Below are 26953 nucleotides of genomic sequence, written 5' to 3'. Positions count from 1 at the left end.
TCCGATGCTGAATTCCCCTCTACCATACCCTGCTGTTTGGAAAATACGTGCTGATTAAATTCTATTTTCATGATACTGCGCAATTAAAATGATGCATTAGGAATCCACAGATTTCTCTGTACTGTCATTCTGCAAGAAGGTGGGGATGGACGTTGCTGATTCTTCTGCATCATCTACAAACCACCCCCAACCAAAACACAATCTCTCACGCGGTCCCACAAAATTCACGCCCACCACAATTAATGAACATACAATGTAATCACCTCCATATGCACCATCACACACACACACACACACACACACAAACATACACAAATGTTCTACAGTGGAAAACTCACCCATACCTAAAAACTCCACACCTAAAATCACTCCCAGAAACTCACTACAGATATCCTGCACTGCACATGCACACAAATGTTGCCTCCAACAGTGTGCCAAGTATGTTCAAAAGAAACTGGACAGCAGGAACTCTGGAGCCAAATGCCAGGCTTTGAATCCTCACTTTGCCACTCCCTAGCTGTGCGACCCCAATCTCCAGGTGCCTCGGTTTCCTAAACTGTAAAATGGGGATGATAACAACAATATTCATTTTAAAGAAAGATGTGACAATTACAAGAGTTTAATGCACGAAAAGGGTTTAGATCAGCACTTGGAAAGCACCCAATAAATTATTATTTTCTTCTTCATTACACGCGCACACTGCTTCCAAGCTGGTCTCGCACACTAACCCAGACCTGCGCCGGCCCACTCCCCCCACCCCGCTGGTCCGCACGCCCTGCACACCGCCTGCACGCTGTTCCCAGACGCGCTCGCCCACGCAGTGCGCAGGCGCGCCCACCGCCCTCAGTGCGGGGCAGGGAGTCGCCGCGGCCGGACCCCCGCCGCCTAGACCTCGCGCGCCGGGGCCCAGGAGCCGAGGAGCCCAGGCCACCCGGCCGGGCCCGACCAGCGCCTTCCTCCGCAGCCCGGTCACTGCCGAGGCTGTGAACAGCCGGGTCGCGGACTCCCTTCCGCCCCAGCCCCGCTCCGCCCGGCCGGCTTACCTGAGGTTAGGGGCCCTGGAGCACACCGTCCCCCTCTCTGCGTCCAGCCCCGGGTCCAAGGACGGGTTATCGGCCGCGGCCAGGGTCTGGCCCTCCAGCGCTCCGCGGGCTCCCGGTACGGGGCGGAGGACCGCGCCGGGGACGAGGAAGTGTCAGGGGCAGGGCCGCCCTACCCCTGGGAAAGTCCCCGGCGATTGACAGGCCTCTTGCCCAATCGCGCTACGCCCTCGGGGCGGGCCCGCGGCCGCGAGGGTGGGACGGAGCGAGGTAAACAGCAGCCGCCCGGGGAGGTCCGGGGCCGAGAGCGGCTGAGCGGACGCGGTTATCTCCTCTCTCGGGCCAGCCCCTCGGGCGGTGACCTCCGGGGCCTGGGCGGCCCCTCGTGGCACTGCCCGCGCCGGAAGCCCCAGAGTCCGGGATGAGGCCGGAATTTCAGAGCGGAGACGAGCCGCAGGACACCGCATCCCTTACTTGCTGCTAGGGGCTCGTGGACCAGAGCGGGGAGGGGACTTGCCAAAAGGCACGTAAGCATCTGGAGCTGAGCCAGAGCTAGAGCTCAGGGCCCCAGAGTTGGGTATAGGGCGATCCCGAACAACTTCGCAGAGTTCCCAGAAATTCAAGCTGAAAGGACCCCCTAAAGAACTTTTTTTCTTTTCTTTTCTTTCTTTCTTTCTTTTTTTTTTTTTTTTTGGCATACTTACTGCCCCAGACATTGTAAGCATTTTGCATGCATTACTTTATTTTTTCCCCAGGGCCACCCTTGTTTACGGTAAATAAATTAACATAACAGGCACCGAGAGGTTAGTTGACAATAAGTGGCTGAACCAAGATTCAAACCCCAGTGGGCAAATCTAGAGTCCGCCTCCCACCTTGTCTGCGTATTTGTGGGACAGATCGTCCAAACAGCTGTGGGATTTCCCACACCCTTAAGGAGCAGCTTGTTTTAACGGTGGGAACACTTTCTTTGGTTTCTCTTTAAGCCCATCATTTTATTTAAGAGAGTTTTAATTTCAGAAAAGGACCTAAACTGGGAATAAAGGACGGCTCTTTAAATGGGGGTAAATATAGCCTTATGAAAAACCTATTGCAAAAGACTCATTTCCCCGGAACTGATGAAAACTTAGTCATTGACAGGCCCTGGTCCTCAGAAAGGACTTGGCAAGCTATTTCATACAGGCCCTCGTTTTACAGAAGGAGAGATCTGTCAATCAATTGCGACTGTGAACAGACACACACACCGCACCCCTATCCAAGTAGAAACCTAATTGGAGGATTCTCCTCTCAGGCCTTGTGACTTCAATTAATTCAAAGGTGTCTTCAAATTCTGGGATGCCTGAATTACTTCAAAAGTGTTATCACATTTTCAAAACAGTATTAAATTTTGTTCATTTTAACTAGACTCTGATTTTAAAGAGGGTGGGGAGAGGGGGGTGCAAAGCCCAAGCAAAGCACCTTTGAGTGTCACCAACAGGGGAGGGTACAGAAGGATTAGAATCTGGGGCTGGTTCACAGGAATCACCCCTACCCATTAGGCTTCCCCAAACCGGCTTTCTTCCTGCTCTTTGTCTGCAGTTCCCAAGTTGCCTCCTTCCGGAATGCTTTCTTCCTAATCTCAACCCAAGTCTTCTCATGAACACTGAAATTTACTTTAAAAAATGAAGAGTCTCCACCTATTTGCATTTTGCTTCCAAACTATTTCAGCTGTTTTTGTAAAATGTCTGACCTTCGAGAGTTAGGCAAATAGCTTCATCCCTTAAAGTGCCTGATGACCCCTAAGTGGACTTGCTGGACAGTACTCTGGTATGACATAAAAAAGTCACGTGGTCTTTTTTTTTTTTTTGGATTGATTCCCTATTTTGGCATAATTTTTCTTAACACAATGTTTGAGAAAATCCTCTTCAAAGTCATGACCACACCCACCCCTTCCCTCCTTTTAAGTCTTAAATTGAATTTAGAATTTAAATTCAGAACTTCCCACCATGTTAGAAGCCATGGAGACCATTGTTCACTATCCCCTATTTGACAGATAGGAAAACTGAGGCCTCAGTATAGTAAAGGACTTGTTCAGGGCCGCAGCCATTGAGTGATGCCTGTTGGAAGCCAGGACCTTGGTTTTCCAGTTACATGTGCTCTTTCCACAGCACCATGTTGTCTTTCCAGTGTCATGATATTTCCTACAGAAACTCAACACTCATTAGGAACACAGGCTATGAATTTAACTAACTGGGTTCTAACCCCTACTCAACCACTTGCTACCTGGGTGGTCTCCCTAAGCCTCAGTTCCTCTCTGAAAAATGGAGGAAATTGTATCTTACCCCTCAGGTGATCATGAGGATAAATGAGTTAATGCGAGGAAAGCTTGGCACAGAGTAGGCATTCGAGAAACGATAGTGATGTAGAGACACAGGTTGCAGACATGACAGAACTTCACTGTTAAACCCAGGAATGCACCCTCCCCAAGTTCCATGTCACCATCCACATCCTCAGTGGTCCCCGAGAACCCCTGGCAGGGTGGAAATAGGGCCCCTAGCCTGGCACCCCTCTGCCACCCCCAGATCTGGAAGGAGATGTCCGAGCCAAGAGCTGAGTGACTCAGGCAGCTGGAAACTTCTTGCTCTTCCAGAGTGACAACAAGCACCTGCACAAAGCCTCACCCGGGAAGAGAATCAAAGGCCTGTGTTTTGTTTTATTTTGTTTTTGTTTTAAAGCATGCAACTTCCCAGTCTCCTTTCCACCACTCCCTCCCTCTGCACCCCCTCCACAAAGGATGCTCCAAAGAAAGACCGAAGTCCACATTTGAGGGAATTAAAACACATACCAAGAAACTCACCCATAACTGACTTAGCTTTAAATCAAATGCCTAAAAAGGAGTGGCAGTGGCGTATTAAAAACATTAAGAGGTAACATTTACAGAGTATTTGCCGTGGGTCTGCAGTTTGACATAACAGGGTATCTCCCAACCGCCCTGAGGTCATTACCCCTGCCATTCCCATTTCACAGATGAAACTGGGGCTTTGAGGTGTTAGATGACTTTCCCAAGGTCTTATACATCAACAAGTCCTAAATTCTTTCCACTCTTAAGCATTAGGCGATGGAGTCTTGCCAGCCAGTGAGACAGAGCTCAAAATGCCAGTCCTTAAAGGCTCGTTTAGAAAGCATCAGACCCAGGCTTTCTCTCACAAGGATAAAGCCACCAAGGGCCTAAGAAGGGTAGGGACTTGCTAGAGGTCTCACAGCAAGTTTGTGATTAGTACTGACGGCTAGAACCCAAGGCACCTTCTCCCAGAGCAGTGCTATTTCCCACACACCCCACGGCTGGGAAGATGAGCTTCTAAAGCCAAGCAGCTCAGCCTTACTCTAGTAGGTGAATTTGTGAGTTGGGGGTCTTGGCTACAGGGGACTGAAACTCAAGCTGAGCGGCTAATGAACTAGGAAGAGAGGGATCCTGGGTCTGGGTCCCTTCCTTCCACCCAGTCTCCCGGCTCTATAGCTGGAGGCAATCTGGGGAATATAAAACCCATGGTGGATTCTAGGTGCTTTTTGGTATTGGGTGTGGGCACATGAGAGAGAGATTTGAGTGATAGTTAAATGAGAAATGCATGTCAAGCCCATGATGTTGACTGAAATTATAGTAGGTAATCATATTTTTTCGGTAAGAAATAAAGAAGTGAACACAACCTATGGTCCCTGTTTCCCACCCTTGGCCTCAGAAGCATTTTTAATTCTATCTTCCTCCCAAATCACCGCATGAGGGGTGGACAGACGGCTCTGAGAGATCCCCAAGTTTTCACGTTCATTAGGCACCTGAAGGTGAATCAAACCCTAGCATCCTCACTATTTGCCCCTCCTCCAAGAGCATGTGGGTCTTGCAAGGGTTAGGGTATGAGCTCTGGAGTCAGACAGATCTGGGTTTAGGTCACAGCCCTGCCCGCCCTTACACCTGTGGTTGCTCTCTGCCTCTTTCTTCACCAAGAACACGAAGGGCAGAGTCCAGTGCATAGGGTAGAGAAAGAATGAGGTGCCACAGGGCCTGGCATGAGTTAAAGGCAGCAAAGCCCAGGGCCCAGAGCTGCGGAGGAACTTGCCCTAGACCTCACAAAGTGCTCTCAGAAGCACCGGGCCTAGAAGGCGTGTCTCCCCAACTTTTTCTCCAAGGTCTTTCCTGTTTTCCTCCTTCTCCCTCCCAGCTGTTTCCACTGCGGCCCTGGGCCTGCCATTTACGCTCGGGTTTCTAGGATGCCACTGGTGGACGGAGAAGAAAGAGCCAAGTGACTTTGGGGGGAAATTCCCAGCCTCGGAGCATATGTGGCCAGGCACCTCCCACAGTTCCCAGGAGCCCCAGGCTTCCCCTAGTCCACCTCCTCTCCCTCTGGCCTCCCTGCCTTCAGGTCACGGTGTCAAGCCAGATCTGAGTTTGGATCCAAGCTTGCTTTTTGTCATCCTCCTGGAAGTGGGGAGAGGTCAGCCCAGCCCAGCCCAGCCCCTGAGGGAGGCAGCCCCGTGGGAACCAGACATTTCCTAACCCTGGGAAGCCCTGACAGGGCCCAGAGAGCAATCCTCCTACAGCCTCACCCCATGTCCTTTCTCATACTCCCCCTTCCAGTGTTCCCCCCCCCCCCCCCGCTCCCTCCATTCTTCTCTAGCCCAGAAGCCGCTGTGACAGTGACTTGGTCTCTACACCTTGCCCCTCCTAGCCAGGGACTTCCCTGGGCTGGGCCTCTGACCAGCTCTGGAAAATCTGGACTGTTGGTGATTAAAGAGGAGGCCACATCACCACTGTCTGCCAGCTATCACCCCCTCCCAGTGCCTCAGACCCTGTGTTGAAGGTTCAGCCACCGAAGGGCCCGGCCAGCCCTAGGAGGAAAGCAGGTGGGAGAGCCCTCCAGAGATCCATTTGCTCCAGCCCTGAGGAGGGTCCCAGGCCTCCATCGTGTTCCCAAGGGAGGCAGGGCTACGCTCCCACCTGGTCTCTTCCTACCTAGCTATATAGGCCACTAAGGTGCCCAATATACAGGCGCACCCCCACCCTCCAAAACACATTCACACAGAGACACACACACATTCACGTAATGACCCAGACACTCCCAGACACACATGCAAAGATAGACATGCTTGCGAACCTGCGCTCACACGTGTACCTCAACAGATCTGACACGTACTCACAACAGAGACAGACACACATTCTCACACCAACACAAATCCACGTTCACACCTGTGAACCCCATGCCTTTCCTTCAGGGAAGGATAAGACAAAAATAGACTTTTCTCTTTTCCTTCCCTTGGGAAAAACTAGCAGCGATGAGAAAGAAACACAGTGGCTGAGGAGGGGGCAAGACGAGGAGGGTAGGAAGAGGGAATAAGAAATGGAGGCAGAGAGGCCCAGAGCCAAGCCCCGGCGCGGGGAAGAGGGAGCTGGCCGGGGGAGCAGCCGACCCCAGCTGGCAGGAAAGTAGGAGGTCCGGTGGCTCTTGGCTCAGAGCTGGGGGGTGGTCTGGCAGCCCCGGCACCCTCCCTCGTGCAGCGAGCCCTAGCCCTGTCCTGGCCCGCTGCCCCTGGGCTGGGTCAACTTACCTGGGGCAGGAGAAGACGAGGGCGGGTGCAGTGGGGGCTGCCACCCTGTGAAGGCTCCTCGGCTCACTCTGCTTCTGCAGGAAGGAGGGCTGGGCTGGGCTGACTTTTAGGCAGGAGGGGAATTCCCCGAGATGGAGGAGCCAGCCGCCAGGCAGCCCCACAAGGCCCAGCTGAGGCCCCATCCTGCCCCCCTGGCAGAGCACAGGGCCCTTCTTTGTCAGTGCCCCACCTGTCACTTCCCAGACTGGCTATCACTTGCCAAGCATTCTGGGAGGGGAGGGAGTTCTGGGGAGTCGCTGGAAGCCCGACGGTTCTGCAGCTGGACCAGGAACTGGCGCAGGGGCAGCCTTGGTCTGCCCACCCAACCCCACCCCCGCTTCTCCCGAAGACTGCTAATTCCTCCTTTGCCTGAGGTGGGGGATTCCAGCACCCAGGGCCTTCAGGAAATGGCCCGATGCCCGGCCCACATCCTCCCCCCCCATCCCTATTCCATCTGTTTCCATTTAGGGTCTGTGGATTCTCCACAGGGAAGGAAAAGCCCACTCCTTCCCTCTGTGCTGGGTCTCATTCCCACGTCCGGTGGGCCTTAGCGACCTACCTACCAAGGAGCAGCCCAGCTCTACACTAACCGGGTGGTTCTCCTGCACCTCACTTCCCCATCCCGAGGGAGCCTCAGGGATCCCCTGCTGTAAAATGGGGATAATGAGTCCTTCTGGGCCTGCCTCCTGTGAGGGTGATTAAAATAGAATGATTCGCAGACATCCTTTCTAAAGGATTGAGTACTTTACAAACATAAGATCTTAGCTCATTATCTACCGAAAAGATGCTTGGGGAGGCCATGGGTTGGCTGTGGATGAGTTGGCCTTTCTTGATCATTTCAGGTTCCGGAATTGGTTTGTTCTTTTTTTTTTTTTTTTTTTTAAGATTTTATTTATTTGACAGAGAGAGAAACAGTGAGAGAGGGAACACAAGCAGCGGGGGAGTGGGAGAGGGAGAAGCAGACTTCCCAAGGAGCAGGGAGCCCGATGCGGGGCTCGATCCCAGGACCCTGCGGCCATGACCAGAGCCAAAGGCAGACGCTTAAGGACTGAGCCACCCAGGCACCCCCGGAATTTCTTTGTTCTTAACAGCAACATTACAGACCACTGAGGATACAGGAATGGACAAATCAGACCCACTTCCTGCCCACTCAGAGGTCACAGACTCTGGGGCTGCCCTGCCCAGTACGGTAGCCACAAGCCACCCGTGGCTATTTAAATATAAATTAGTGAAAATTAAATAAGTTAATAACTTATTTCCTCAGTAGAGCTCGCCATAATTCAAATGCTCAGTAGCCACATGTGGCTATCCCATAGGCTGCACATGTATAGAACATTTCCATCATCACAGCGAGCTCTATTGGATAGCATTGCTCTGGGGGCTGTAGACTAATAGGTAATTATAATAAAGAGTGGTAGAGATATGTTATGACAGGAGAAATACAGGGAGCTACAGGAGCCTCTAGTCAGGATTTTGGGATCTGGGAAGTCTTCCTGGAGGAAGTGACACATCAGCTGAGACCCGAAAGCTGCCAAGCAAGAGCACAAGGAAGAGTGTTCTTAGCAAAGGGAATAGAATATGCAAAGAGAGAATACATTCAGGGAACTGAAAATTGTTCACTCTTGAGTGGAACATGGAGTGTGAAGCAAGGAGGAAGTTAAGAGGTGAGTCTGGAGAGATAAGCAAGGCCAAGTCACAGGGGCCACGCTCAGCCTGAGCAGGGGGTTGGGAGGTGGAGAATAGGAGGTGAGTGCACTGAATCCAATCCTCTGCTGCTTCTGTGTTCTCCAGACTGGGATTCCATGGGGAATGCTGGAAAGAACTCCTGGCCCAACAGATGAGGAAGTGAGGGCCAGACAGGGGAAGTGACTTCCCAGGTGAGTAAATGAAGGGACTTCCTGACTCCTAGTCCAGTGCTCTTTCCCACACTGCACTCAGTCCCTTGGTCACACTGGCCACTTTTTCAATGTTCAATAGCCCCATGGGCAAGTGCCTGCCATACCGGACTGTGCAGGTATTTCCATCAACACAGAAAGTTCTACAGGACTAGCAGCACCAATCCTTGTGCTAGATCAGGTGCAAAGGATGATACCCTGCCCTGCACATAGACCCTTTTCTCTGCAGGGAGTAAATTACACCGCACACTGACAGTATCAGATGCTCCCCTCTCTGTCCTGATACCAGCTTGCAGGGCCTTCCTCACCCATATCCGCAACTGGGCAGGAATAGGATGGTGACATGACTCGGCATCAGGGAGAGTGCTCTTGTCCCTGGCTCCCTCTGGGAAGCCCCCTGGTGGCCTGTGACCAGCCATCTGGGTCAGCCAGGGCCTTCTGTGAAATTGAGAAATGTCCCTTCCTTGAGGAAAATGGGTTTCAGATTCCTCATCAGTATAGTGTGTAATTCAGCCCTGACGTTCCTGAATTGCAATGTTTCCTCTAAACATGACATTTTCTCTCCACAGGCCACGGTAATCATAGATCCTCGGTGAATTCACAAGGCCTTGCTTGGACTGGTTCCTGCTCACGGCATCTTAGATGGTGGAATGACCTTGAAGGGCTAAGGAGGCTCAAGGAGCTGGCCCCACACGAACTAGAATCCCTAGGCAGGAACACTTGGCTTGCACGTCCTGGGGGATGATCGTGTCTGGGCTCTCCGTGCTGAAATGCTGAGCACAATTAGCTTCTCCCACCTTCTCTCACACCTCTTCTTCTTTCAGCCATCAATTCCCTGAAGTTGCCTTCCTTGTTCAGGCCGTGGGATGGACATCAAGGAGGAAGGGGCCCTTGGACTGCACATCAGAGGAGCTGAGTTTGAGTCCTGGCTCTGCTGTATGGCCTGGGCAAGTCCCTTCCCCTCTCTGGTCCTCAGCTTCCCCTTCTATAATGTGAAGGTATCAGACTAGATAATCACTAAGGGACCTTCCATTTTGACACTGTAAGGAAGTCCAAAAGTTGAAAAAAAGGAGAAATCAGGGCAGGTCGAGATGGTTAGGAAATAATAACGCTAATAGCTAATTTAAAAAAAAAAAGATTTATTTGAGAGAGAAAGAGAGGGAGAGGGAGAGCAGGGGGGAGGGGCAGAGGAAGCAGGGAAGCAGACTCCTCGCTGAGAAGCGAGCCATCCTGGACTCGATCCCAGCATCCTGGGATCATGACCTGAGCCGAAGGCAGACACTTAACCAATTGAGCCACCCAGGTGCCCACTAATAGCTAATATTTAAGATTAACGTGTACTAGGCATGATACTAAGGGCTCTTAAACTGTTTCATGCTTTTCTCATCAGAACTCTATGACATAGGTACCCCTGCTTTATGGATGATGTGGCTTAAGTCACATCTAGTACATAGCACAGCTGGAGTTCAAACTCAGGTCATGTCTGCAGAACTCACCTGGTGGGAGACATGATCCATGCTGGACCTCAAAAGATGGCTGAAATTTGGATACACACAGGGAACCTCTCATAGGCTCACTCCTTTGATACCTAATTGCCCAGCCCCACCTCTCCCATCCTGACATCTCTGGTCCTGCTGATGTTGTGAGAACAGAACTGGGCCAGTCTCATCATAGTCAATCAATATTTATTTATCAAATGAATGGATTTGATTCTGTGGGTGTTCTGATTCCCCATCTGCTGAATGCTTCCCAAGGATGGGAATTCCTTATGCCACAGGGACCTAGTCCAGGACTCTGGGCAGATTTCTGGATCTCACCATAGACCTAAGAAATCATACTTTCTGGGGAGTAGGGCCCCAGAGGCAGCATTTTTAGCAAGCTCCTAGGGGTTATCTTAGTACTTAGTAGTTGGAGAGGCCCAAGCTCCCTTACTGGGTCTTCCAGCTCCAAAGTCAGCATTATCTGCTCATATAAAGGCAGCCAAGAACTCACTGTCATGGACCAGTGGGAGATACCTAGTGTGCTGGTACTTCTCTGGGTCACCCACGCATCAAATCCATGACTTTTGCAAAAATGCTTAGAGTCTACAAGTTTCCACTAGGGGCCAGGCCCACTACTGTTACTAACCCTCTGTGTGACATGAGCAGCAATTCCTCTCTCTGTCCCTCACCTTCCTCATCTGTGAAAGGGGGTCGCGATTCTCTTTGCCCATCTGTAATCCTGGGAATACCTGTGTGCCTAGAAGTGCCCGTTGAGATCATTTCATAAAGAATATCATAGGTCAGGTGGTCATCAATGTGAGCGTCTGCCAGAATAATCTGACCCATTTAGTCTGGGGTGGGGCCTGAGCTCAGAGGTTCTCAATCCTGACTGCATGTTAGAATCACCCGAGGAGCTTTGTAAAAATACAGATGCTCAGGCCCCACCCCAGGCGAATTATATCAGGACCTGGGGCGGGTGGGGTATGTGGCCTGGGATTGACATTTAAAACCTCCCCAGGTGATTCAAAGTTGTGACTCCTGCTCTCAAAGCTGCCTTTCTAACAGTTGTTTTTTTTTTTTAAAGATTTTATTTATTTGAGACAGAGAGAATGAGAGAGAGAGAGCACATGAGAGGGGGGAGGGTCAGAGGGAGAAGCAGACTCCCCGCTGAGCGGGGAGCCCGATGCGGGACTCGATCCAGGGACTCCAGGATCATGACCTGAGCCGAAGGCAGTCGCTTAACCAACTGAGCCACCCAGGCGCCCCTCTAACAGTTGTTTTTGATACAGGTGGTCCCAGGACCTCACTGTTCCCCTTTTTGTTCCAGGGAAAGTGCCTTCTCAGTACCAGCATCAGAGACTAAGAGGACAACAGATCTTAGAATCTGGAGAGAAGAGAGCTCTATTCCATGTTTTGTGGGCCACAGGACAGTATACATAGTGGATTTGAAAGGAAATATTCAACCTCAAACCAAGTCACTATGAGGAGAGGAGGTACATGTAATTCTGGCAGCATCTGAAAAAAATGGGATTCAGGAATGCATTTTGCAAAATTGTGCTTTCCAAGGAGAGGAAAGGAAATGGATTCAAGGCAGTATGTTGCAAGGTTCTTGTCAAAGGAAGAAGATCCAAGGACAAATGTTGCAATATTGTGCTGCTAAAGGAAGTGGCTTTTTAGCTCATTCGATCTGGAACAAAACGTAGAGATTATCTTGACCACTCCCTTAGCTGGACAGAAAGGGAAACTAAGGCCTGGGGAGGGAAAGGCATGTGCCTAAGGTCAGGCAGGGCGCTGCTGAAAGAGCTAGTATTACTAGGCTTCTCAACGGCCTCCTGCCTACAGTCTTTCCTCTAGTCCTCCAGCATCTATCATTTCTGACTTTGCTCTGGCCCCCAGCCCAGCCTCTACACTCACATTCTCTCGGACAGCACCCCCAGGTCACATGGCGGGACTAAATCTGTGAACCTGGATCTCCACCTGCCAGATAATAGGGGCCAAAGGCAGCGGGAGGCTGGGGCAAGCTGGAAAGGAAGGCGCTGCGTCTGATGATGTGGCCTGACCTCAGAAAGGAAGCCTGGTCACCAAGGGGAATTTCCCCGGGGGTGAGGTCTCATGTCTATGCAAATAATGCACTCCAATTAACCTGGACCCCAGGATGGGAGAGGGGCCTGGGGAGAGAGGCCCTGGAGACAGGGAAATGGGGAAGGCAAGTGACAGAGCCTGACCGCCGAGCCCTATGCCAGGCTCCTCGTATGCTGCATCTCATTTTGTTCCCGCAACAGCCTCCCAGCCCAGGAGAGCTGGGAGCCTGAGGCCGGGTGAGGGGAAGGTACATTTGCCTAAGAGAACACAGTACCCCCCCAAGGGGAGAGCTGGCCTGGGAGAGCCGTGAGGAGGGTGGATTTGGAGCTGCCGCTGCTGCTGCTGACCAGAGTGACAGTGACAAGGCTAGAGTCAGAGAACTGCAGCAAAGTTTCATTTTGGGTTTCCATCTCACTCACCTGGGGAGTTTTATCCTGCGGACAGCTTAAAGGCAGATGGGGAGATAGTGACCCTGACCTCCCTTGGGCAAATCCCTGCACTCAGGTTTTCCAAAGCCCACGGGTAGGGTGTGTGGCCCGGGCACTGTTAACCCTTTCACTGCCAGCTTCTAGAACATTCCTAGAAAAGGGAACAGAATGGGATGGGGGCTTTTGAGGGAAAAACCTCTCCCTCCTGTCTCTTGCCATCTCACTCATGTTGAGCCTCACTACTCCGGGAAGACCTCCCCAGGGATTTTGTTCCTTCCGAAGGCTGACCCCACTTGCAGCCTGGTTCTCCGAGGAGCTGCTCCTGCCTCCTCTGAGCAGGGCTGCAAGTAGGAGCAGGGCTCAAGTCAGAGCAGTTGGGTGCAAAGTCTGCCCTCCATAGATTCCGGTGGTTGGCTCTCCTGTGGAAGAATGTACATGAGAGCAGGCAGGTCACTGATTTCTGGAGTCGTGTGCTACACACTAAGGCTGTGTGCCAAGCAAAGTATGAGTGCATACACGCCCTAAGTGAGTGCGTGTGAAAGGCAAGTCTAGGTAGCTGTGTGAAGAGAGTCCCGTGTGGCCCGTGGTACATGTATGGACGACAATATCTGTGCTTCTGAGCAGTGTGTTTGTGGGCGCAATCATTGTATTTTTCCCCACATGGTCTGCAATGTGTTTCTGTGTGTGTGTTAGCAGCAGTGTGCTTCTTTCTGATTCTGCATACACACGGTGTGTCCCTGTGGGTATGACTGGCAGTGATTTGGAATTCTGCGTGTGTGACAGATAGTATTTATGGGCTTTGAGTGGATACCAGCTGTGTGGGAGAACGGAAAATACTGGCCCGGCACAGGCGTGGGACCTCTAGGTCCATTCCCCACCCTCCCGGCTCTGCCTGTCAGGCCATCCTGTCCGCACCCATGGCTATCTCCAGGTCAAGGTCCACGGTGATGGTAATGGGGTGGCTGCTAGGTGGTTCTGACTGCAGCTGGCAGCACAATAGGCAGATGGTGGTAGCTGGGAAGGGTGAGACCATCCCACAGAAGGAAATGAATGTTCTGGAAACTGCTACAACAGCTGGGCTCAGGGGGAAGAGCTCATTCCCAGATGGCTCTGGTGTAGGACTTGTTCAGTCCTTACCTGAGAAGCAGGCACTGGCGGCCTCTGGCATCACACCTGCTTTTAAAAGCACTTCCTGCCTCTGGGTTCCCAGGTGATGACATCTGGCTTTGTATATCTGCTTCCCTCTCTAATTCCCCACAGCAGATAGGGCAGCTTCCTTGGTTTCTCACAACGCCACGTCTTTCTTCTCTTTTCTCCATGTCTGCTTCTTCCATCCTGGCTCGTGTCCCCATCCCTCCATTTCTGAGACACACTGCAAGCCTGTCCACTGGTCTCCCGGCTGGTTTCGTTCTCCAGGCTGGCCCCGGAGACCTCTTTCTAAAGGACAGCTCTACTCACGCTACCCCTGTCCCTGGCACCTTTGGGGCTGGCCGGGGCCTGGAGGGTAAGGTCCACACTCTAGCCTGGACTCTCTGTGACCCTCCCAGACCGTGTCCTCACGCCCTGGATGTGGGGTCCAAGGCCCCCAGGGGCACTTCCCATGGCCTCCACTTCCCACCTCTGGGCCTTTGCTCCCACTGTGGCCTCTGCCTGGAACTCCCTTTCTCCTTCGATATCCTTTCCTGTTGAAGGCATCTCTTCGCACCTTTTGAGGTGCCTTTCACATGCCCCTTTTCCAAGGATCCTGTGTCAGTCCTTCTGTGGTTATCTGTGGCCTCTGCACGAGGTACCCCTTGCTGTGTGTCTTGGTTGTATTTTTCTCTTACTTTCCCCACTTAGCTCTCGAGGGGTTAAGGGGCACAGTGTAGGGACTCAGTGGTCATCAGAGGTTGTTGCTAGAGACGCCCCCTCCGAGTCCTTCTCCAGGACATGGAATCCAGCCTATGTATTAATACCAAAGACCCAATATGGGTGCCTTATTATGTCCCAGAGAGTGTGCTCAGAGGTATCCATGCGTCACGAGACCTTGTGAAATAGAAACTTTTGTGATTCCCATTCTACAGACGAGAAAATCAAGGCATATAGAGGCCAAGTGACTTAGCTACTTCTAAATGGTTGGCTGGGTTTCCAATCCAGCCGGCCTGCCTGCCTCCATAGATTAACTGCTGAGTAGAGGGCTCAGTTAGGAACTAGAATTTCCTGCTTGCCTAACTCAGCTGTAAAGTGGGGAAGTCGGCCTGGGGAAATCTGAGGTCTCAGAGGCCTGCTAGAAACACCGATCTGCTGCTTTGGGGTTCTGAAATTCGGGTTGGGCAACTTGACACTTCTCCCTCCCATCCTCAGTGCGGTCTGGCTTCCGTTAACCAAGAGGAGGAGGAGGGGGACATATCAGTAGTGAGCCCAGCAGGAAATCAGGAGACCCGGGTGCTGACCCCAGATCCAGGCTTTAGCAATACCATGGTCACGGGGCCTTGATTTTCAAACTCGTGAAACAAGAGCGTTGGTTTGGATGAGCTCTCGGCCCATTTCCGGCTCCATCCATGATGTGTTTGCCTGTACCTTCTGGCAGTTTGCTTCACTGCTTGGTCCCTTGGATTCCTCACTAGGAGAATAAGGGGATCACCCTGGCACTACCGCAACTGAAGTCTCGGCTGTGGAGGAGAAGGTCCTCCCGCGGGATTACGGGATTACTGATCACTCAGCAAAACCGGAGCACCGGACAGTCAGGGGGTTTCGGACGGCCAGCTGTTCCCACGCTGCTCTCCGACGGCTGGAAATGTGGCCACGGTGGGTCCCGGCAACCCCCTCCCAGCTGGTCACTTGGGACATTTCCTTGTGGCCCCAAAGACCGAAGTCGGAGCACCCCGGTCTAGAGCTTCTGAGAATTGCTCCCTCATTAGGGAAAATGCAGGAGTGGAGGCAGGAGTGGAGGCAGCGGGTGGAGCGAGGAGCTAGAGGCGGGGCGGGGTGCCACTGCGGGAGGGAGAAGCCGGGGTCCGGGGCAAGAGGGAGGGCAGTGGGAGGTCGGGCCGGGCAAGACTGCAGGGCTCCAGCTCAGTCTTCCGTTGAAACGCCAAGTGCCCCGGGGCCAGTCGCTTCCTCTGTGGAAGTGGCAGTTGTCTGTAGGTGCGAGAGGGAGGTGAGACCTTCCGAGGGCCCCTTCCACACTGAGATCACCGCCACCGTCCTCCTTTTCTCCCTCTTCGAGACAGCAGCGGTCTGGGCTTCTGCTTTCTCTTTCCTTTTAGTTTTAATTTAGTCCCTGCCACTTGTCTCCGTTGAACTTTGGCCACAGAAACCATCTCTGGAGTCACCCAACCCCGCGTTCTGGAGAAGGCTGGGTGGGAGGGGCGCTCGTGTGTCAGCTCTTGGGGGTCAGCACACAGCAGTCTGTGGTGTTACAGCTTTAGCAACAGGCGGGGCATTCGGTCAGTATAAGCTGCCTGCATGAATGACCAGAGGAGGCGCCCGGGATTCAGAATAGCGGCCGCTCCGCCCTCTGCCACAACTCCAAGGGGGAAATGTGGCTTGTTCTGCAGGCACCTGGTCTTACCCCAAGTGGGATTGTAACAACAGCCTCCCAACTGGCCAGCCCTCCTTCACACGTTTTTCTCAAGTGGGTGGCTAGCCACATACTTTTCCTCTCAAGAACCTCCGAAGGCCCCCCCTGCGTTCTAGGAGAAAATCCTGACGGCCTCTGTAATTGGAGGGAGCAAACTCCCATTTCCAATCTCATCTGCCTCGCCCCACAAACCCCGAGGGTCTCCCTCCTACCAGAGACCGATCCCAGACTACAGCCCACCTTAACTGAAAAGTAAGTGAAAACTGCACGGTGAGGAATTAGAGCGGTCTTGTACATTGCAAGCGCTCAGTGTGAGCTCTCATTCCTGGTTTCTGGGCATTCTACAAACTCCTGCTCTGCTTGTGTGTTCCCCTTGGCCTCAGGGGGCCTCCCGCTTCTATTCCCTCAGATTCCATTGCTCTTTCCTTTCGACTCTAGAGCTATTTTCTCCTTGGCACAAAATTTTAAGGCACTTTCGTGTTTGTCTTTGGATGTCTCTTGATGTGCAGCTGACTTCTGGACAAGAGAGCTCAGAAATCATCTCGGGATCCACTTACCAACTCCTACAATGGGGCCTGCCCCCGGGCTGGTGGTGCTGACAGCCGAGTCCAGGCAGGGTAGCCCCCCGCTGAGCGCTTGCAGGCGTCACCTCATTCCCTCCTCAAAGGCTAGGGGACGGGTGGAACTGGAGACTCAGAAATGCCATGCTCACGGCCAGTTGGCTGTGGCAAAGGTCTGACTCCACAGCTCTTAACCGCTTTAATTTATCTTTTGGTAACAGTTGCGTGAAGTTGGGCAAATCCCCCCAAAAAGCTCTCAGCGGACCCTCCTGGTGTTCGGGCTCACAGCCTGGTGGAGGGAAGAACAAGGTAACCTTCTTGCTTTCAGCCTCATTATGGCAGAGATGAAGATGGGGCTCTTTAAAACTGGTGGGCCCAACCCCCGCTGTCCAGATGCCCAGGGAGGTCAGCGGCTGGCCCAAACCCTGTGTTCCCCGGGCAGCTACTACCGTAGACACGCTCTGAGTTGCCAGCAGAGGTGAGGCCAGTCAGGCCAGGGAGAAGGGCCCTCCAGCCAGCCCACACCCTCACGGCACTCGGGGGACAGCTTCACACCCAAGTGTCAGAGCAGAAACACAGCTCACGGAAGGGACACCGAGAAGCTGCAGTTGAGCCTGCTGTTTATCAGTGATCTTCACAAAGGGGAAACTTTCCACAGGCCTCCCCAGATCATGATCACATCTGATGCCCCTGAAGAGCTCAAAAGAGGAAGTTTGGGTTGGGTTGTAATGGATGAAGAATGCAGAGAAACATCCTGGCAGCAGAGGGATGCCAGGGAAGCGGAGCCCTGGAGGGGGCTGGGCCAGCCTTCGCTCAGGCTCTCTCTTGGGATTCTCAGGTGACAGGAGGGGGCAAGGACTTACTCCTGGGTGGGTGAATACCTCGGGCTGCAGGTCTAAGTCAAAAACACAGATCCCCCCTGGAAATGTGTTCGTGTGTCTGTAGGTCTGTTTTTATTTCAAGAGGGAGGTGGAAAGGGGATGATTTGGGGGCACATCCTACAATGTCAATGTTAGAAGAGAAAGTCAACATCCTTTTGTCCAACTCTCTCATTCTGTAGATAAGAAAAATATAGACTCAGGGAGGGAAGGAGATTGGCCAGAAGCTGGAAAGCACGTGCGTGCGGATGCAAATCTGAACCTAGGTATCCAGACTCCTGGTTCCACCTCTCGCGCAAAAACCTGGATGGGGGTGGGCAGTAAAACGGTGGGAGGCCTGGCAATTGGCAGGAAGACACTGACCGTCCCTCCCCTCCCCTCGAACACTCAGCTGGTACCGGCCACCACACACCACCCATTCAAAGCACACACTCCACTCGTTTCACAGACAGAGGCTCAGTATTTCTGGATTTGACAAAGCCCAAACCAGGGCAGTGGCTGCAGCGAGGGACGGAAGCCGAGAAGGGCTGACGAGGAAGCCGGGGAGTGGAGATGGACGGCGTTTGTGGCTACGGTTCTTCAGCTGCTCCCACGGGAGCAGGGGTGACCGTGCTGGGCCTTCGGTGGCCTGTGGGAGTGGAAGCCTTCCCTAAACCCCAAATGAAGACAAGAGCCCACCCCTGACCCCCTCCCCCCTCCCTTCCTTAGTCTCTAGAGCTGGAGCAGTCAGGCTTGGTCATGGCGGCTGGTGCTGATGACCATTTCTCGGCAGAGGTGCTGGCCAACGCCGGTGGCCCTAGTCCTCGCCTCCACAGACAGCCAGCAGGGCCTTGAGGAAGTCTCCAGAGGTGTCACCCTGGCAGGAGCAGAGGGAGAGCAGTGAGTGAAAACAATCCTGATGGCCTTGATGCCCCTTCCTCCCACCGCTGTCAGTGTAACGTCTCCCAAACACATACATGTGACTCTGTCCTTCTGTGGCTCCCCACTACCCTCAGGAAAATGGCCAAGCTCTCAGCTTGGCTTCAAGGCCTTTTGGGGTCTGGCTTCACCTCCCCTCTCCCTTCTGGGAGCATCTTGCTTCATCTTCCTACTTTAATACCTACCATGCCTCTGACCAGCACGCCCTCTGCACCACCCCCAAATCCTGCCTGCCCTCTGATGCCCCCTCCACTGCGAAGTGTTCCTGCCCTCGATTCTTGCCTTCCTCCTCCCACAGCCATTAACACATGTGTGAACCAGACTCATTTGAACAAGCACTATGGAACACTTACCGAGTGCCAGGCCCTTGTAGGATTTTATGGGAACCTCACTGTCTTTATGGCACATCACAATGTCTGGCCTACAGTAGAGCGATGGGAGGCCAGACTCTCCCTCCTCTACAGTGGCTCCTGTCATTTTTATGATATATGCTGTTTTTCTTTTATAATTTTTGTTATTTGATTTAAAAAATCATTATTATAAACAATGTAAGTCAAAGGAAAGATTATACAATAAAAATCTCCCATCCCTGACCCCCTTTCCCCCAAATCAAGAGAGAGGCACGGTGACCATTTTCTTGTCTGGGTTTCCAACAACAGTCTGTGCATATACTAACAAGTACAGGTGTAGAATGTCCCTTTTCTACACACATGGACACATAGCATTCATACTATTCTGGGACATACATTTTTGACTTAGAGAAGATCCCAACTCAGCAGATAGAGCCTCCGCATGCTTTTTCGTGGTAGTATTGTATCCTATCCTATGGATGTACCACACTTTCTCTAACCAGTTCTGTATGGAGGCTTCTAGTCTTTTGCTCCTGTAAACAATGCTGGCATAAATATTCTCCTCCACATCTTTGGGAACATGTGTAGCTATGTCTGTAGGATCAATTCCCATATGCAGAATCACCAAGTTCAAAGTGTATGCGTTTAAATTTCTGAAAACTGCCAAACTACCCTTCAAAGATGTGCTACCACTGTACATCCCCACCAAGTCTGGGTGAAGCCGCTGTGAGATTTCCCACAGGCTGTCAACCAAGCACAGTATCAAACCTCAAGAACTTGGCCAACCTCTAAGACAAAAAAAAAAAAATGGGCTCTGTAAGTGAGAGAACTCAGACACAAAAGATCACAGATCACTTGACTCTATTTCTATGAAATACCCCAGAAAAGGCAAACCTATAGAGATAGAAAGTCACCTAATGGGTGCCTACCAGCAAGGGTGGAAATAAGTAAGCAGGTACAAGGGATCTTAGTGCAGTGATGGAAATGTTTTAAAACTGCATTGTGGCGATGATGCATGACTCCTTAAACTTACTAAAAAATATTAAATGTACCTTAAAATAAGTGCACTTTATGGTATATAAATTGTGCTTCAATAAAGTTGTCTTTAAAAAGCCCCCCCAAACGGGCTATTTTATTTAGAAGTCCTTCATTATAAACCTTTGAGCCATCTGGAATTTATTTTACACAGTGAAGTAGGTCTTTCATTTATCAGCATCTCTGTTGTCAGAGAGAACTCGAAGAGAAAAAGACTGGAAATAGAAAGGACTTGTAATCCCATGGTCAGGGATGTGACACTCACACCCTTCCCCACTCATCTCTAGCCCTTCCCCCTTACTTCAATGGCTTGGTGGAGAGACTTGTCGTATTTCTCAATGAACTCCCGCCGGATGTTGAGCAGGTCGATCTCACTCCGGGAGACCATGATCCTGGTGAGGGTCTTCTCGTCTGTGCCAGCACCCTGGTGGAGCCAGGGGAGAGGGAGACACAGGGCAGGAGGGGAAATAGGGTCAGGTCAGGCAAGAACTCGTGGGTGTCCATCTGTTTGTCTTCCTTTTCCCTCCCAAACCAGGAGAGATATTCTGCCTCAACTAGTCTTCCACAAATAGTCACCCAGATTCCCCTGTGCCTAGGACTGGCCAGACACAAGAGTTGTAAGCGTTGAATGGTGTGCCCCCAAAATTCTGTCCACCTGGAACCTTACAACGTGACCTCATTTGCAAATAGGCTCTTTGCATATGTAATGAATTGAGGGCACACTTGATTAGGGTGGGCCCCAAATCCAACAACTGGTGTCCTTATAAGAGGACACATGGTTATACACACAGAGAAGGCCATGTGAAAATAAAGGCAGAGCCTGAGGCACACATCCACAAGCCAGGAAACACCAGGATTCCCGGCAACCACCAGGAGCTAGGAGAGACACATGGGAGAGTGCTCCACTCAGAGCCTCCAGAAGGAACCTAACACCTTCATTTTGGACGTCTGGCCTCTTGAACCACGAGAAAGTAAAATTTCCATCATCACTCAGTCTGTGGTAATTTGTTAAAGCAGCCCTGGGAGACAAATAGGGGGCCCAAGGAGCAGGCACAGGACATGGAATGTGTGGGCCCTTCTGCTCCAAGGGAGCTCAACACCACCAGCTTAGGAGTCAAAGCTGGCAAAGGCGAGTGCTCAATAAATGGCCGTTATGTCTGGGGACTGTAGGCGGAGAGGGGTCTCAGGCTCGCTCCCACCAAACAGCCTGCCCAGGCTCTGTCAGCAGCTGAGTCTCCACTCGCTGGGCTGAGAGGGTGGCCAGAGCAACCTGGGTTTTCAGGAAGCCAGGGCTAGTCCCACTGTCCAGCACTGGCTATCTTTGTGATCATTTGTCACAGGAGACACTGTGTCACCTGCTCAACTGTGAGCTCCAAGAGGGCAGAGACTGAGTCCTACTCAGCCCAGTGTCCCCGGAGCAAGTTTCTCAACCTTGGCCTCTGGGGCCATGTCATTCTTTGTTTTGGGGATCCGTCCTGTGCACTGTAGGATTTAACAGCACCCCTGCCCTCGTCCTATCGGAAGCCAGCAGCAACATTCCCCAAGTAGTGGCGACCGAAATGCGTCTGAACATGGCCAAATGTTCGCCAGGGGACAAAATCACTATCCTAGAGCCAGACACGGGGCAGACGCTGATAAACATCAAGGGGGTAGGAACAGTGGCCACCAGTCCTGACCGAGGGGACTGCACACATCTGTGTTTGTGGGTAGGCAGAAGGGCTGGAAGGGAAAGGAACAAACAGTTTGTTTACCTTCATGGACTTGTAAAGTTTGTCGGCAAAAAAGAGAGGCTTGTTCTTGACACTTTGAACTGGGAGGAAGAGAGAGATGCAGGAAACTTGGTCAGAGGCGGTGTGCCCAGACGATGGGCTGGGCTGTCTTCTCCCAACCTCCTCTCCCTCCAGCCCGGGCTGTAGGTCATGGCCAACCCCAGGGTCATACTCAGCGCCTGAGACCCTCACTCCTCCTTCCCGATGCCACCTCCTCTGGCTCGTCCCTCGACTTGGCTCTCACTGGGTTGCAACTCACTTCCTGCCCAGGGGCTCGCAGCTAACCAAGGTCAGTTGAGGACTCAAAGGGAAGAAACTCCTCATTAACCCCAGGCACAGGGCCTCAAACTTCGAAGGGCCTCAGAATCACCGGGAGAAATTGATTAAAACTTGGGTTTCAGGTGCCACCCCACAGACTCAGATCCAAGAAATATTTTGCGAAGTGGTTCGCAAAGCATGGTTCCTGGACGGCTCTAGCAGCAGCACCTGGGAACTTGGAGAAATGCAAATTCTCATGGCCCATCCCAGATGTGCTCAGACTGCAACTCTGAAAGGAGGTGACCAACTTGTCCCACTCCGCCAGGGACATTCCTGGTTCTAGTACAAACCAGAATTGTTGGTCTCCCTACTCTGGTGCAGCCTCATGGTGGAGAGTGACTGATGTAGCGCAAGAGTAAGCCGGAGAATGACTGTCTGTAGGTGTGACTTAAGGCACTGTGCCCATGCCTGGGGCTGAGTGTTGCCCCGGAGCCTGCCCACTCTAGCTGCATGGCCAGCCCCGGCTCCCCACGTACCCCCACCACACATAATGCTGCCTGGCTCTACCAGTCCCAGCCCCTTCTCAAGGCCTGGGGGGCTCCAGCCTTTGGCAGCTGCTGGATTTCAAGGCTCCAGGGCCCACACAGGGGGATGTCTCAGGCAGCTTAAGGATCAGGAATCACAGACACCTGTATCAGAAATCCAGAATGACTCTGGATATAAAAGTACCTCTGTGAGGAGAGCAGGGGCAAGAGGCTGGGGTTGCACACTCCAAAGGCACAGTCACTCGGGCTATGTGTCATGCACCGGCTCAGGAACCCACAGGAAAGCTCACATCGAAAACCAACCTTTCCAGCTCCTCATGTATAGTATGCGTGTGTGTGTGTGTGTGTGTGTGTGTGTGTGTGTGTGTGTTCGCACGCACATGCACACCCTAGTCCTGCAGAACACTGGGCCCCTCCCTGCCTTGCCACTGCCTTCCCTGTGACCTCTCCTGGGGAGAGCTGTTCCCTCATCCTGCCCCGCAGCCCGGAACAAGTCTTTATGCTAACCCCTCGCCCCCAACCACACGCTGGCAGGACCCCCCCCAGTGCTGGGGTTTATTCTCTAATACTAGGAGCTCAGGAAGCTGCCAAGGCCACACTTGTCCAGTGAATCTGGCCACGTTCCCAGTGCCCCCAGCCCTTTCCCAGGACACCCATTCTCTCCTTCCCTTGGTCCCATCAGTTACCAATGGCCACAAACACGTCCCTGACGTCCCCGGACATCTCCTTCTTGATGGTGTGCTCCACGTCATAGTTGGTCATCTTGACAAACTCCTGGAAGACTGGCCCCGAGAGAAGCCCCACAGGTGGGGGGTGAACTTCAATTCAGAGGGAGGGGAGAGATCACCCTTTCCCTGCCCACCCAGCTCCCCTCCCAGGCCGTGCCCCAGGGAAGGGAAAAGGTCAGCAGGTTATGCTCGCAGCCCAGGCCTGAGGCAGGATCGTGGTGGGAGAGAAATTCTGACCTCAAGGCTGCCTTGGTCTCAGAGCCAAATCTGTGTCAAGTCAGATGCTGCCCCAGAGCCTTAGACGCATTCTAGGAACCTCAGCTGGGGTAGCAAAAGGAGCTTGGGTCCCGGTAAAGGCTCTGCCCTGAGCTCACTGAATGACCTTGGGAGAACCCCTTCTCCCTTCTGGGCCTCCCCTTCCTCCTGTGTCAAGTTGGGATAGAGATTAACGTAAGTAATCATGACGAGGACGCTGAGGAAGTTACCATGTGCCAGGCATTATGCTAAGTGCTTTTCATGCATTATATTTTTCGTATCTTTAGAACAATCACTTGAGGTGGAACTAAAATCCCAATTCACTGACTTGCCCAAGGTCACACAGCTGATAAGTGGGAGATTCAAATCAAGGCAATCTGGCTCCTAAGTCCATTCTTCCGGCCACTATGCTAGCACCTTAAGTATTTTACTGAACAATGCCAGGCAAGTCCATGTCAAAATATCAATGTCCTAGTGGCCAGGCCACTTCATGAGCACCTAATGTCAGGTGCGCCCTGTTCATGTGGCTGCCTGGGGCTGCAAGACGTGTAGGTGGTCCTGGTGCCCTCAGCACGCCTCATTGCCTTGTTCCTGGCAGACATAACCACCAAAGGGCCATGACACTGAACCTTTGAATCCTCAGTGCAGCATTGGAGGCAGCCACCACCAATCTACTGGAGTGGCCTTGGAGGTGACACCCACCGGCCATTCTGTATCCCAGGCATCCCACCTGCTTCCCTAAGGAGGTGAAGGGAGCTGGCCCCAGGCCGAGTGTTAGAGCCAGGACCAGACTCCCCACCGGCCACAATCTTCCGTTGCTGGGGTAAGGAATGGGTGGGTGGACACCTGGTTTCTCTTGTCATAGAGAGCTGAGAGGCTCCCATCAGATTTGGGAACCTTCCTGCCGCATCGGAAAAGGGAGGGATTGAGACCTCACCTCTCCGGAGGTGCGGATAGCTACGTGTGCACAGGATCGTCGTGAAACGGGTCTCCAGGGAAGTTTTGTCTCCACTGGGTGTGTCTGCTATTTCCTGCGGATCCCAGGTGAGGGCAAGGATTTGGGAGGGAAAACACCAGAAAGCCTTGGTTATTATGCACTTTCATGTCTTTGACTAGGCTGCGGGTGGTCAGAAGCTGGGTCAACCCACCTAAGGAGGCTGACATTGGCCCCTTCCTTCCTCAGCCTCCGCATCCCCTCCTCCAGTTTCCAGGAACCCTCTGGACTGACACAGCGGGTGCTCAGCACAGGGCACTTCCACTCTGGCCTCAGGACCTCAAGACTGGGGCCCAAGGGAGGGCAAACAGGCACTGGGCACGGGGACTCGGAATTCTCCTGTTCTCACGCCCTCCTGAAAGGCCCTCTGGGGACGCGGGTCTGTCATTGCAAGGAAAATGGCTGAGCCAAGTGTTTCCCCCAGTGTGACAGACGGGCAAACATATTGTTAACACACCACAAATATGTCTCCACAAGCATCTTCCAGCCAGCTACTAGCTCCATTTATATCGACACTAAATTTCCCTTCAGAAGAATTCATTTTGGATTAAAAAGGATCCATTTAAAGAAAAATACCCACAGCTGGTGGTATGTCGCACAAATCATGTGGGAGGTTAAGTGGCTGAAATTTGGGAAACACTTGCCTGGCCCATTTTTTACCCAGTGGGGCTCCTAAAAAGTCATGAAAGGGAGAGAGAGAACCTATGGGCAAGCCCCCCAACCACTGCCTGCCTGGCCGCTAGTCCCGCCCAGAGGCACAGCCACTCAGCCCTCACTCAGAGATGCCGTGGAAATCCCCCTGAAGAACAGGACACTCACCAAGATCTCAGCAGCCACCTGAGAGCAGGGAGGAGAGAGAGGAGGGAGAGAGGGAAGGCTTGAGTCAGAGGAGGCCGAGGAGGCTGGGAGAGGGGCGGGGTGGGGGGCGGCGGTGGGCAGGAAGGAGGGAAAACACCTTTCCCTGATCTTTGGGCTGGAACCCCAAATGGGGATAGGCCTGGGAATTAATTTTAAAGTGTTCGCCTGAGGGATCGGGGAGGACACGGAACGGGGCACTCTACCCGTCTCTCCCGGCCACCTAGGGCGACTCCACCCTCAGCCTGCTGGCCTCCACAGAGCCACCCAGAAGTGAGAACAAGAGAAGGGCTGAATCCCCCCACACCCCTTACCGCAAGGGGTCTGAGACCTGCCATTTTACCCCTCTATGTTATGGGCAGGAGAGACAGGGAAGCTGAGGCTGGAAGCGGAGGGGACTGGTGGGGGGGCGCACAGCCAAAATCAGGTGGGAAAATGCCAGCTCTCCAGTCATTTTACAAGGGTGACGTGATCACTGCATTATGCTGAGTCCTTAGGACGTGATTCTGTTAGGCAAGCAGCAGTGCCTTGGAGTGCCTGGGAACAAAATCTAGGCAGTCCCGTGTGCTCCAGACTGGGTTTTGCCCTTGCCTGTCTCCCTAAAACTCTTACCGACCACTTGATTCTATTGGGCAGACCCAACCCATCCTCCTTATAAACTTCACAATAGCCTTATGCTTTAGAAAGCTCTTTTCATTATATACATTGGCAATGTCTTTCAAAATTTTAAATGCACGTGACATTTGATCAAGCAATTGCATTGCTAGGAATGTGCCTTTACTGATACACTGGCCAAAGCCTTTCAAGATACCATGCAAGGGTGCTCACTGCAGCATTCTTCGTAATAGAGAAAAACCAGAAACTACCAATAGATGATCTGTTAAACAGACTATGGTTATTCAATAATGGAAATCCACGCAGCTATTAAAAAGAATGAGTCTACAGTGCCGATAAGGAGTGTTTCCCTTAAATTAAGCAAAAAAGTAAAGCATAGCATACTGTTTACAACAGTGTTCCTTTTATCTAGATAAGAAAAGATAAATGCACACTCACTCTTACATATTTGATGGGAAGTCATGCTAAAGGCATGGTCAAGATGCCACGGGCATCTGTGGTGTTACCTTTGAGGAGAAGGACTGGGAGAGCTTTTGCATTTGATTTTTCCTGAAATGTTTACATTTTCTCAACATGCAAGTATGTTCTTTTGATGTTTTATTTTAATGTCAAATAGGAGTTATCAGGGCCACTGGGATCATGGGATACCTCTGGTTTTTATTCATCCCTTTCTGTATTAAAAACCTAGTTGAAATTTGAGGACATTATGGTAAGTGAAAATAAGCCAGTTATAAACGCGTAGATACTGTAGGACTGTAATTACACACAGTCCCTAGGGTAGTCAGATTCGGAGACAGAAGGTAGAATTGGTGGTTGCCAGGGGCTGGGGGAGGGGGAGGGGCAGTTACCGTTTAATGAGAACAACACAGTTTCAGTTTTACAAGATAAAGAGAGTTCTGGAGATGAATAGTGGTGATGGTTGCACAACAATGTGGATGTACTTGATTGATGTCACTAAACTTTACACTCAAAAATGGCTGAGATAGCAAATTTTACTGTGTGTCATGCTTTATTCTCTGTTATGTGCATTTTACCACAATTTTTAAAAAATGATGCTAAAAAATACCTGTGTGTTTTTTTGTTTTTTTTTTT

General features: G+C 52.0%; 2 protein-coding genes across 10 annotated transcripts in view; both read right to left on the bottom strand.

Annotated features, from left to right (window-relative positions):
- The window catches only part of TNIP1 (TNFAIP3 interacting protein 1), a 49664-nt gene extending 42913 nt beyond the window's left edge, over positions 1 to 6751 (bottom strand). For 4 of the 8 annotated variants that reach the window (XM_025867211.2, XM_025867213.2, XM_025867214.2 and 1 more), the window contains exon 1: positions 1044 to 1211. The gene's annotated coding sequence lies outside the window, so the exon portion shown is untranslated. Of the gene's footprint in view, positions 1 to 1043; positions 1212 to 6614 lie in introns of those variants that run through there. The other 4 variants (XM_025867210.2, XM_025867217.2, XM_073890753.1 and 1 more) reach the window with 3 other exon arrangements.
- An 11228-nt stretch (positions 6752 to 17979) lies between these two features.
- Positions 17980 to 26953, bottom strand: part of ANXA6 (annexin A6) — a 45933-nt gene continuing 36959 nt past the window's right edge. Inside the window, exons 21-26 of one of the 2 annotated variants that reach the window (XM_025867208.2) lie at positions 25211 to 25228; positions 24335 to 24428; positions 23101 to 23196; positions 21594 to 21652; positions 20144 to 20266; positions 17980 to 18395 (exon numbers count right to left, since the gene is read on the bottom strand). In XM_025867208.2, coding sequence (XP_025722993.1) covers positions 18336 to 18395; positions 20144 to 20266; positions 21594 to 21652; positions 23101 to 23196; positions 24335 to 24428; positions 25211 to 25228 — 450 coding nt within the window. In that variant the 3' untranslated portion in view covers positions 17980 to 18335. The remainder of the gene's footprint in view (positions 18396 to 20143; positions 20267 to 21593; positions 21653 to 23100; positions 23197 to 24334; positions 24429 to 25210; positions 25229 to 26953) is intronic. The other variant, XM_025867209.2, reaches the window with a different exon arrangement.

This window comes from Callorhinus ursinus, unplaced genomic scaffold, assembly GCF_003265705.2.
Source record: "Callorhinus ursinus isolate GAN/ISIS: 27379988/994484 unplaced genomic scaffold, GSC_fseal_2.0 scaffold3, whole genome shotgun sequence".
Lineage (NCBI taxonomy): Eukaryota > Metazoa > Chordata > Mammalia > Carnivora > Otariidae > Callorhinus > Callorhinus ursinus.
The sequence above is the reverse complement of the archived record's forward strand: the minus strand, read 5'-3'. Positions and strand labels throughout refer to the sequence as shown.